Here is a 12,652-nt window from a genome sequence, read left to right as displayed (position 1 = left end):
TTCTGGATCCACAAAACAAGGTCCCGTTGGATCCCATGCCTCTTTACTTTCTCAATAAGCCTTGCATGGGTGATGCACCATCAATAACTCTCGGAGATGTGAGTCAAGGTAGGCTTTTATTAACTGGAAGAAAGCACCATCAGCAGCAAGAGACCACCACACAACATCCTGGAGACTGAGGGAGGAGCAGTACCTCCCACCGCCTTTATACAGGGGTCTGTGGGAGGAGCCACAGGAGCAGTCAGCAAGGGGGGCATGTCCAGACAGGTATATGTAGTTCACCACAATGGGGTACCTTATGAAATGCCTTGCTCAAATCCATATACACTACATCTACTGCTCTTCCTTCATCAATGTTCCTTCTGCCTGTTACCTTTGAAGCCCTTTCTTATCAAGAACCTGTCAACCTCCACTTTAAATATACCCAGTGACTTGGCCTGCACAACCTTCTGTGGCAATGAGTGGAATGGTAGTATAGCGGTTAGCTCAACGCTTTACAATACAGGTGACCCAGGCTCAGTTTTTGTACATTCTTCCCATGACCATGTGAGTTTGCTCCAGGATCTCTAGTTCCCCCTCCCAGTCCAAAGACCCACCAGATGGTAGGGTAATTGGTCATTGTAAATTGTCCTGTGATTAGGCTGGGATTGAATCAGGAGTTGCAGGGCAGCGTGGCTCGTAACACCTGGAGGGCCTATCCCACACTATCTCAATTTTTTTTTTTTTTAAATTCACTGATTCACCACCTTCTGGCTAAAAAAAAATCCTCATCTCTATCCTAACGTGACATCCTTCTATTCTGAGGCTGTGCCCTCTGGTGCTAGACTCCCGTCCTAGAAGAAACATCCTCTCCGCATCCACTCTATCTTTCAATATTTGATAGGTTTGAATGAAATCCACACCCCCCCCCACACCAGTTTTTGTCATCTCCAGCTAGTACAATCCAGAGGTAAACACCCCCTGTATATTAACACTTCCATTCCTGGAATCATCCTATTCAATTTCCTCTGGACCCTTTCCAATGCCAGTACATCCTTTCTTAGATAAAAAAGGGCCCCAAAACTCCTCACAATACTCCAAGTGTTGCCTGAACAGTGCCTCTTAAAGCTTCAGCATTACACGTTTGCTCTTATATTCCAGTCCTCTCAAAATGAATGCTAGACATGGAATAAATTAAAATAGAAATACATTTCTATGCCAGATATCTCCCATCTTCTAATTGGCTCCATTGGCAAATTAATTTTGTCTCTATGAAAGTAAAGCTCTTACAAATAGAACAGCAAGTGTTATAAACCTCTTATGAAAGAAGGTTGTGTACATTGCACTAAGTGGACTAACTTATTTGTACTTTGTGATGGAAACACTCAATGTAGTCAAATATCATCTATGGAAAGAGAAACTTAAAAATTTCAGGTCAAACACCGTTTGTTAAATTATTGAGTTTTTAACCTGAAACATTAACTTTGTTTCGCTTTGCCTGATCTGCTGAGTGTTCTTGAGATTTTCTAATTTTAATTTCAGATTTACAGCACCTGCAGTTTTTTTTATTATAAAGTTTCATTAGTGCATTACACCTTCCTTATGTTCGGTGACTTGCACACATTAGTCTGATATATTTAATGTTCATGGTTTTAAAAAAACCTGAGTACTTCTAGGCATTAATACTTTGTTCGACCTAAAGAAGCAAAAATGAGCATCAAGAATTCATAAATTATTGAAACTAAAAGCAACAAGGCCAAACTTAGGCACAAAAATATTGATGGTTAAGATGAGCTTAATATTTCTTCGTCTTGTTGGGGTCAGAGCAGAAATAAAGCAATATTCATTTTGTTTTCACCTGCACACCTGCTTTCCTTTATATGTTATTAAAATCCTTTTGAAATACTCAAATACATAATATCTTCTGCATGACACACGCCTATCTCCTGTTACTTATTGATCATATTTAATATTGTTCAAGCATAACTTCACTTCAGAAATACTTTTTTTTGAAAAAAAGAGATACAGCACAATAACAGGCCCTTCCAGCCAAACAAACTTGCAGCGACCAATTACATCCTTGGTTGAGACCAATTAACCTGCTAATCCATACATCTTTGGAATGTGGGAAGAAACCAGAGCCTCTGGAGGTAATCCACACAGTCACAGAGAGACTGGACAAACTCCTTAAAGACAGTGACGGAATTAAACCCAGGTCACTGGTGCAATAATAGCATTATGCCATCCAATATTTTGCTTTCTGGTTCAAGATAATTTTTGTATTACTTCTTATCGCCGGCACAGCACCGTTTGGTTCACGGGACACTTGAAATAATCTTTCCTCACTTTTAAATACAACTATTTAAGGCAGCAATTTTTCACTTTCTAGTCAGCTTTCATTCCAGTTTGATAACGGAGGCGGGGGGCGGGGGGGGGGGAGGAATTATCTGTTGCCTGATATCAAAGGCCATTAGTAACCAGCACTATACCAGCACCAACATACCTCAGGGCACCATTTTGTACTGGGAGGCTGTCTCTCAATACATAGACAGGCTGAGCTCTCAAAAAGGTTTTGGCAGCTGATAGAACCCTATACATCTGGAATATCTCTTTACGGTGTATGGATATTGTGGTGAACTACATATACCTGGCTGGACTGCTCCTGTGGCTCCTCCCACAGGCCCCTGCTGACTGCTCCTGTGGCTCCTTCCACAGACCCCTGTATAAAGGTTACTGAGGCCTGTTGCCCAGCCTCATTCCCCAGGATGTAGTGTTGTTCATTCTTCCAGTCAATAAAAGCCGGTACCTCGCTTCCTACGTCTCAGAGTGAGTTATTGATGGTGCATCAGATATGTCATGTCATGCACTTTGGTAGAAGGAATAAAGGGGTAGACTTTCTTTAAAAGGGGAGCAATCAGAGTGCAAAGAGACTTGGGAGCCCTACTGCATGACCCCCTAAAGTGTAACTTGCAGGTGTTGGTACTAAGGAAGGCAAATGCAATTTTACCATCCATTCCTGAGGACTAGATAATAAAAGCAAGTACTTAATGGAGAGGCTTTATAAGGTATTGGTCAGTCTGCATTCGCAGTATTGTGAACAGTTTTGGCCAGGCTGTGCTGGCATTGGAGAGAGACCAGAGAATGGTTCCAGGAATGAAAGAGTTAACATATGAGGCACATATGATGGCTCCTCGCCTGTACTCACTGGTGTTTAGAAGAATGAGGGGGGCAGGGGATCTTACTGTGACATATTGAATATTGAAAGGCCTAGATAGAGTGGATGTGTAGAGGATATTTCCTATAACGGGGAGTCTAGGATCAGAAGGCACAGCTTTAGAATAATTCCTTTAGAACAGAGATGAAGTTTTGTTTAGCCAGTGGGTGGTGAATCTATGGAATTCATTACGGCTGTGGAGGCCAAGTTACTGGGTATATTTAAAGCAGAGGTTCTTAATTAATAAGTGCCTCAAAGTTTACAAGTAACAGGCAGGAGAATGGAATTAAGGGGGATAATAAATCAGCCATGATGGAATGGTGAAGCAGACTCACCATGGGTTAAATGGCTAATTCTGCCCCTATAGCCTGATGACAGGCTGCCAAACCTACCCTTTAAACTGAAAGTTGAAATCATTCAAAAATAATTAAAAGTTAGAACAGTAAACATCTGCAGTGAAAGAAGTTGAAACTAACATACTTAATTTAAATAAAAGCCATTTCTTATTCTACTCCCAGCATCTCATAATGCCTACTCATCTGGATGAGCCTGTTGTATTGATGCCAGATTAATATGTCATGGGCTCAGGGGATGGATATCCCAGTCTGAGAGCTGGAAAACTTGTGGAAATTTGTGCTGTCATATTGGACTTGAGAAAATATAAATACACAGAGCAACTGTTCCACAGCTGGTGCCTACCATGTGCAAAAGTATCTTCTCCTCCAAGAAGTTGCCCATTTCTGGGCACATCCACTAATATCCATGAGACCTTGGCAGGAGATTTATTTCATTGCTTATGTTTTCTTTTCTCAATCTTACTTTAATAAGGTCACATGTAATTCAGATAACTTTAGTTTATTTGTCAATAATATTGCTATATTAGCTTAAATCTGCAAACACGAGAAAATCTGCAGATGCTGGAAATTCAAGCAACACACACAAAAAAATGCTGGCGGAATCTTCTCTTCGACGGGAGTTTAGTGAAACCCTCTCTCACTGCTCCCCATCTGTAATTTCTTCAGCCCTTCAACTTTTCAACCACACTTTGACCCAGACCCGTTCTCTTAGCTTCATCCCTCCCCCTCCTGTCTTCTCCTATCATTTCGGATCTTCCCCTTCCCCTCCCACTTTCAAATCTCATACTATCTCAAATTTCAGTTAGTCCTGACGAAGGGTCTCAGCCTGAAACGTCAATTGCACTTTTTCCTATAGATGCTGCCTGGCCTGTTGCATTCCACCAGCATTTTTTTGTGTGTGTTAGCTTAAATCTGTTTCTTTTTAACTTTTTCTCATCATATGGTCACAACATTAGGGTAATTAAATAATGTAATTTCATAATACCTTACCAAATATGAAGTCAACTGTACCAGTACCTCAAAATGATGCCTTTTGCATAACAAAGTCTGAAACCTGTGGTCAAGTTGTGTAAGTCATTACTCACTGTTGGTCCCTTTGGGCCTTCCATTCCCCTTTGTCCTTGAGACCCTGGTGCACCCTGCAAAAATAAATGTTTTCATTGGTGAAGTACAAATTTTTAATTAGGATTAATGGACGTGAATTGCTGGATAAATAAGCATCAAGGATAAGGTCATTTAAGTGCATCTTCTACCATGTTAGCAGCTGCTATTGAAATGATAAATAGAGTTGTTAACTAATCAGTGCAAATGAAACTATCACTTGATATAAACCAGACTCAGCTGAGGCAGTAGGAAAGCGCGAGTGCGGTTGTTTATAATCAAAAGTCATTCAGGTCTTCTAAACAGAATATAATATTATCAACATCTATTCAACCATTGTGACCACATCCTCCAAAACTGAAAGTCTTAAGTTTACACCCACATTGAACCCACATCCACCAATTCTGCTGGCAGCTTGTTCCACACACTCACCACCCTCTGAGTGAAGTCAACCCCCTCAGGTTCCCCTTAAACATTCCAAGATTGTATAATGTAATTTCCTGTGCATAAGTTTAAGGAGCTACCGGGTCACCTTTCACCCTTAACTGATGAACTCTAGTACTAGCCTCACCCACCCTCAGTGGGAAAAGCCTGCTGGCATTTACCCTATCTATATCCCTCCTAATTTTGTATACCTCCACAGAATGTAGGAGAATGAGAGATTTTATAAAGTCCAAATCTAATTTCCCTTTCCACACATCTCAGGTCCTCAAGTCCCAGCAATATCCTTGAAAACTTTTTCTGTACTCTTTCAATCGTATTGACATCTTTCCTGTAACCAGAACATGGTGACCAAAAGTGAACCCAGTTCTCCTTATTAAGCTTCACCATCTTATTCAACTTCAATATAACTTCCCAAATGTTCCAAATGGGTGGCCATTTCTATGACAGTCAGGGAAGGCTTGTGGACAGCTTCTGATACTTGTAGTGTCAAATAGGCGCTACAGTAAAACTAATCATAATCTACAACATCCATCCCCTGGCCTATTTTAAACATATATGCATATTGTGCTGTCGTTTGCTTTTTCTTGGGTCGATCTGCTTAGCACAGCATTGATTTTTTTCCCCATCTATTATTACCCTTGTATTTAATGCCTTTCAGAAGCCAATCTCATCTGTTAAGATTTTTCAGAGGATCCCGAGTCACGTATAAACTGGGGGAGATTAATAGATTTCCTTCCTGAAAAGACTGCAATGAATAAGACGTTGCATTACAATCAAAAATCCTTGTTAGCTTCAGGGACACCATGACATATACCAGCTTTTTAGTTCCAAGATTAGTTAATTAAATGTGTTTAAATTCCAAGTAAAACTCATGCTTCCAAATCACTAACCCATATTCCGGCATCACATATACAGTGATCTCACCACCAAGCCATCAACAGAGTTTGTTATGATTGCACAAAGCAACATCTTTGTGTAATTTAATAGATAAGAGGCAGAAAAAAGGTAGAATATGTTGCTTATCTCCAGTATCCAAGGATATTTAGGCTACATCCACACTAGACCGGATAATGTTGAAAACGCTGATTTCGCGCAAAAATATCCACACTACGCGTTTTTGAAAATATCTCTATCCACATTGAAACAGAGATTTCGGCGAATCTCCTCCTCCTGGGCATGCGCAGGACTCATCTACCGAAAACAAGCAACATGTTTGGTGTTGAATCTCGCCGTAAAAGTGCATGTTTGTGTAGTTACAGACTAGAAAAACTTAAAGCTATGGACAGCTGTTGGCTCTTGCGCAGGAGAACGTAAAAGTTAAAAAAACAAATACTGGAGCGTACGATGGCAACCGACAGGGAGTTAGTTCATGGACAGATTGACCCGGCTGACGACAAACATTGAAAAACTGACTAACTGTTGCATTAATAAAGCACCTTGTTAAATGTATAAAACATGTCTGCATCAGTGTTATCTTATATTTCCATACAATGTTACATTAGGCTGTTACACATCTATTGTCAGAGAAGTACTTGTATAAATAGGTAAACCACCTTCATGCGAGCAAGGACAGAAAACAGGGCAAAGTGAGTATACTGATTTATTCAGTAAGTTATGGGTCAAAGGGTTTGGTGAGTACATTTCTAACTCTTCTGGCGTCAGTTTCGTTGCTGTCTGTTCTGAAATTGTTAGGTTGTGTTCAAGAAAACATTGAAATAGCGCACTGCTGTCTGATAGCATTTTCAGATTTCTCCGGTTACCCCGTCCACACTGATCTGCCCGAGCAGCGTTTTAAAAAATACCCACCCTGGAAAGCATTTCTGAAAAGCTCCAGTTTCAGAGGACATAAACGCCGTTTTAGTGTGGACGAAGGGTAAAAACAAAGAGAAAAAACTTTGGTTACAGATTTATCCGGTCTAGTGTGGACGTAGCCTTAGTCTGTCTCTAAAGAAATAATGTGGGTGTTTAGAATAGTAAAGCTTTGCCTTTTTATTTCAGTGAGACACATCCGGCTAAAGTGATAGGAATTTATACATAGTATAAAGATCATGTATAAAATCTTGCACAGACTCAATACCAATCTGTGCACAAATTGCACTGGTGTTTGTACTTGTTTAAGATTTAAATGCTTAAAAAAATCCCATCTACCACCACAATTGGCCAGTGCAAAAGAATATAATTGGTGACAATTAAATAATCAAGAAAGGATTGTTCTTTTTAGGCTTTCCTGGCATATGTGACGAATAAACTCTTCTCAGTCTTCCAGCTGGATGCAGGTATTGATGTTGACTGATGTTTCGATGCCATCTTCATCAGGGATGATGCCTAGGCATGTCAAGTCCGGTGGTATTTATACTTCCATCCTCCATCCCTCCTGATTGGTTCATCATCAACCAGTCAGGTTTCCACTGTGTTACCTTGTTTATAATCAAATTCTAGTTCTTACTTAGAGCGAGACCTTCATCTTTGTTCAAATTCCTATTCGCAAGCAGGAACCTGTCACTACCTCATGTCTTCCTTATATTTCCACAATTTCTGGGAAGGTCACCAGGATCCCAAAGAAATACCGGATTAGTACCATACACAAATCCATAAGAAAGCTCAAATCCCTGCTTATGCGGGTCAAAGATAACCTGGGACTCAGTAGGACTGGCATTTACAGAATTCCCTGTGAATGCGGAGCAGTGTATATTGGTCAGACAGGATGCACATTGGAAACCCACATCAAGGTGCACAGGAGTTGTATCCACTTAGGTTATCTGGAGAAATCAACAGTAGCAGAACATTGCATTTACAATGGCTATGGGATTGACTTCAACTGCACAAAATTACTGTGCCACACCAGTGTCTTTTGGGACTGCCTCATGAAGGAAGCCATTCAAATAAAACTAGAGAATGAGAACTTTAACAAAGATAAAAGTCTCACTCTAATTATGAACTGGAATTCAATTGTAAACAAGGTGGGACAGCAGAACCCTGATTGGTTGAGGACTAACCAATCAGGAGGAATGGAGGACAGGGATACATTTCCCACCGGACTAGACAAGATGGCGGACTTTGTCATCGAAACGTTGGTTAAAATTGATACCTGTACCCAGCTGGAAGCCCGAGAAGAGTTTATTCATAATCAGTAGTGAATTTAAGAATCTTGACAGTGCTTTAATAATACAGATGAAAACAGTTTTTTCAAAAACTTTAAATGTTTTTATTGTAAGTCATTCCCAAACTGTATGTAACCTATTTTCAAATCAGTAAAGATGACTAAAAATAATCCTTACTAATTCAATGTACTTAAGTTTGTTTCAAATTACACTGAACAACAAAGGTGTACCTTCTGGATCTTAGGCTGCTGATCATGAAAATCACAATGAAATGTCCCTACCATGCACCATCTTTTTGAGATTGCCAATCTTGGTTATTTCAATTCATAACTGAAGCCAAGATTAAGGAAGGCATTTTTGTTGATCCATAAACCAAACAGGTCATCAATGACAGGCAACTTGAAGAACTTCTAGTGGGGCTGGAGAAAATCACAAGGAAGGCATTCGAGGATGTTGTTGAACATTTTATTGGCAACTACAGAGCACCAAACTATTTGCAGCTGGTTGACAACATGCTTCAAACAAACAAAACCATGGATTTCAACATGTCACTAAAGATTCATTTTCCCATGGCATTCCCATTAAGACTACTTCCCTTCAAATTTGGTGCTGTCAGAGATGAGCCTGGTGAAAGATTTCACCAGGACATTGCAGTCATGGATAAACAGTATCAGAGCAACTGGAATCCATCAATGCTGGCTGATTATCATTGGACAGATTATTTTCGGGCACTTAAGCAATAAATCTCAGACTCCAAGTACAAATGATAACCAACAAAACATTTTTAGCATAGTTGGGCTATTGCAAAGCATCAGCACCATTATGCAATTAAACAAGTTATATCCAATAAAAGTTAATTTCTTGTTTCTTCAAATTCCTACGTGATACAAGTAATCTGAAATCGTATTTGTGTTCAGCTTCAAGTGCTCTATCATAAACAAAAAAGAAATTCTAAGTAAGCAACACTTCTGAAAAAATTTGTTGTCCAATAATTTGTAACTTCCAAAATGCGTCAATTGGAAAAGTTTATTTTTGGCTAAGCCAGCTAAATTTGTGGAACTTCCTCAAAAAATAACAATTACATAGTCATGAATTTGCTTCAAACTTTTTCTCATAGAGGTTCCTTTAAAATCGTACTTCCGCAAAGAACAGTGTTAATAAAGAGCTTGTTCATCCAAGACTGTATTCAGAACGATGTGAACTAATTTCTCCACCTATGCTGTTGCAACAGGACGTTTTCATTAGATTTGCATTTGGTGAGGAGAATGTGATACCATCACAGCCCTTAAGTAATTTCATTTCATTCCTGAAAGGAAATGAATTTTCATATATGTAATGTAAAAACATAACACTGAATAATAAAGATACCACTTACTGCTGGGCCTGGTTGTCCTCGTATTCCAACCACCTGGGGAAAGAGATCAAAAGAAGACATCAATTGAATAAATTGACAACAGATAATACTATCATTTTAGTCATGCAATGAGGACTTTATCTTCATCTTTCTTTAAAATTATTTAAACTTTCAGTTTTATTTACATAAAATACAAGCTTTTCAACGGCCAATTGAAAATATAGTTACCAATAGATCACAAATGGTCATTGCAAAAAACTTAAACACAGGTAAGCGTGCAAACAGACTATATAAAATTACTTACTCTGCGGACTTCACCAGGTTCACCTTTCTGGCCCTGTAAGAGACAGAGACATCAGTTTAGAGATACATCAGAAAACTTCTGAGCGCTTGAAAAGTTTACTCTTTCTATATAGCTGGAACCATCTATGCTTTCTTTGTATCATCCTATAATGATCCAGATACATGAACAATGCTGAATGTCACCCTGTACTTATAAATATTTACAAGTAGGGCTATGAACCTGCTAATCATTTGAACTTTGTTTTTTCTAAATTTCCAAATATTTTTAATTTGCATGTAATGAGAATACAATGAGAGTAGTTTTCTTCATAAACTATCTATCTCATACTTTTTCATGACAGAGTCTCTAAGCGGTCCATTTGAATAGATGTTGAAAACAGTGTAGACACAAGAGACTGTAGATGCTGGAATCTGGAGCTACCAACAATATGCAGGAATGGGTCAGGCAGCATTGGTGGGAGGAAATAAATAATCAATATTTCAGGTCGAAACCTTCACCAGGACTGAGAGTGGAGAGGTGCAATGGCCAGTCTAGAAAGGGGAAGAGGAATGGCAAGAAACAATGCCAAGCTGATTGGTGGACTGAGGAGGGGTGAAAGATGACAGGCAGGTGGTGCCAAGTAGGGGAGGGGAGGAGATTGAGTTGGAAGATAGAGGAAGGTGAAGGATAGATGGAGGAAGGCAAAAAGAGAGAATTTTTTTTTCAGTTTTTTCCCTTCCCCCTTCTCTTCTTCTGATCTTCCTGCCAAACCACACTTCACCCATCTTTGTCTCCTTCTTCCTTCCAGCTCTATCTGCCCACTTTATTCAAGACATTTCCCATCATTTCTTCTCATCTGATTCCAACTGCAGTTCACCTCTTCTTTCGCTTTCTGTTCCAGATCATCTCCCTCCACTTGCTGTCTTGCATTTTTACACTCACCTCCACCCACCTTGCTCAATCTGGTGTTCCATTTTCTCTCTTTTTCTCCCTGCCTCCAACTATCTAACTATTCTAATTCTAGTGCCACTCCCCTTCCCTACCTGGCACCTTCTGCCTGTCTGACACCCCTCCTCACTCCACCAGTCGTCTCACTTCCACTTTCTTTCCCCGGTTATCTTGCCTCTCTATTCTCAGTCCTAAGGTGCTTCCTCGCACCTCTGCAGCTTAACCCACTGAATTATTTCACAGCTTGTTTGTTCATAACAGTGTGTAACACGTGGTTAAGACTTTTACTGCTATGCTGTAGGTATTTTATTTTAGCAGTTCTGTAAGAGCAGTCTGTTCTGCTTTTAGTATGTTTGAATTTGAGCTATCTTGTTCAACTTAATGTTGTGTCAGCCAGTCAGGATGGTGGAATTGGTAGAGAACGCTGAGCGGAGAAGTTTTGCGAGACACTGGTGTGGGTCAAGACCTTTGTGGCAGGAGCTGGAGAGAGGTTAGGAGGGAAGATGCCTGAGGAAGCTTTCCCATTTGCACAAGGTGTTTGGTGTAGATAAATGGCCTCAAGGAGGAAGGACCAATACTCCTGTGGGGGAGTCCATTTGTTCGAGGTGAATTTCGCGTGGTGGCGTGTGCTTTCACACAGACCATGGGGCCAGCGCGCAAGTTAAAGACAACTTCAAGATGAGCTCCAACTTATGTGCACACTTGGACTGGGTTAATTGTAATGGGCCCTTTTTTATTTTTTCCTTTTCTTTTTCCTACTAACTGTTTAATAAAGCTGACATTTGTAGATACTCCTTCTTTGTAACTGTATGCAGTGTACGGTCTGTTAGTTCTTGCCGACAGCACGTTACACAATAAGACAGTAAGTTGCACAGGGGCAAGAAATTACATAGTATTCAAACAGATTGGGGCTCGGGTGGGTGAGATTCCCGGGTTTGGTGGGACCCAAGTCATATTGACCCTGCACATATGGAGTCTGAAGAAGGTGGTTTTCTCACCGCTGAGTCTAGTGGCTGTTAGCGAGAGGCTAACAAAGCTGCATCTCTAGAGGTGCTCGGCTTCAACTTTGCATACTGTGTTCAAAACTTAGCTATGCCTCAAACAACAAGGCATTATGTTTTCAGGGGGACCTTTTGCCTCACTGAAAACTAGAAAATTTGCATTCTTTTCATTAGAAGTAATGTAAGAATGAAAAGCAGAATACAAAGAGATGAAATTAGTTTTAGGTGCTGTCAACTTTATATCAGTAGCTGGTCTTGCATCATAGCTGTTTCTTATAACCCCCCCCCCCCAACCCCCCAATTATTTGCAGGACATTGACTGGATTGCCAAAACACCTTCTCAAGCTTATTGTTTGTTATCCAGGACAAATTTAATTTCCTATCACTTTAATCAAGAGCAATAAAACAGCTGCATGTCCATTCTTGTAATAATATCTAATTTTCCTGATTTAAAGATGTTTCAAAAAAATCTTACCTTTTCTCCTCTACCTATTAAAAAAAGAAAAATAAAATAAATTAAATTAGATTATTCCTTATTCAGTTACTGAACAATCTTGGCAAACATCAAGAGAACTTCCATGAGTGAGTGTGTTGTTAATACCCAGTGACTGAGCACCAACAATCCTTCTTGAAATTTCATAGACTCACTAATCTCTGAGTGAAAAAAGTTCTTTCCCTCTCTGGCTAGAAGGGCCAACCCCTTTTATTTTCAGGACAGTGGTCACTGCAGCCAAAAGAAACACTGTCCTGGATTCTACATTAAAAATCCCTGAACAGTTTTGTTTTCATTACTTCCCATACATCCTGCTCCAGGGATAACATAAATAATGACCATCACAATAGTAGATTGATATCAGGAGATATTTTTAGA

General features: G+C 39.8%; 1 protein-coding gene across 1 annotated transcript in view; it reads right to left on the bottom strand.

Annotated features, from left to right (window-relative positions):
* LOC140728382 (uncharacterized) overlaps nucleotides 1–12,652 on the bottom strand; it is a 257,199-nt gene that overhangs the window by 119,305 nt on the left and 125,242 nt on the right. Inside the window, exons 3-6 of the mRNA XM_073047008.1 lie at nucleotides 12,257–12,270; nucleotides 9,854–9,886; nucleotides 9,571–9,603; nucleotides 4,635–4,688 (exon numbers count right to left, since the gene is read on the bottom strand). Of these exons, the coding sequence (XP_072903109.1) occupies nucleotides 4,635–4,688; nucleotides 9,571–9,603; nucleotides 9,854–9,886; nucleotides 12,257–12,270 (134 nt within the window). The remainder of the gene's footprint in view (nucleotides 1–4,634; nucleotides 4,689–9,570; nucleotides 9,604–9,853; nucleotides 9,887–12,256; nucleotides 12,271–12,652) is intronic.

The sequence above is a fragment of the Hemitrygon akajei genome, chromosome 5, assembly GCF_048418815.1.
Source record: "Hemitrygon akajei chromosome 5, sHemAka1.3, whole genome shotgun sequence".
NCBI classification, from domain to species: Eukaryota; Metazoa; Chordata; class Chondrichthyes; order Myliobatiformes; family Dasyatidae; genus Hemitrygon; species Hemitrygon akajei.
This window is presented reverse-complemented; position numbering and strand designations above follow the sequence as displayed.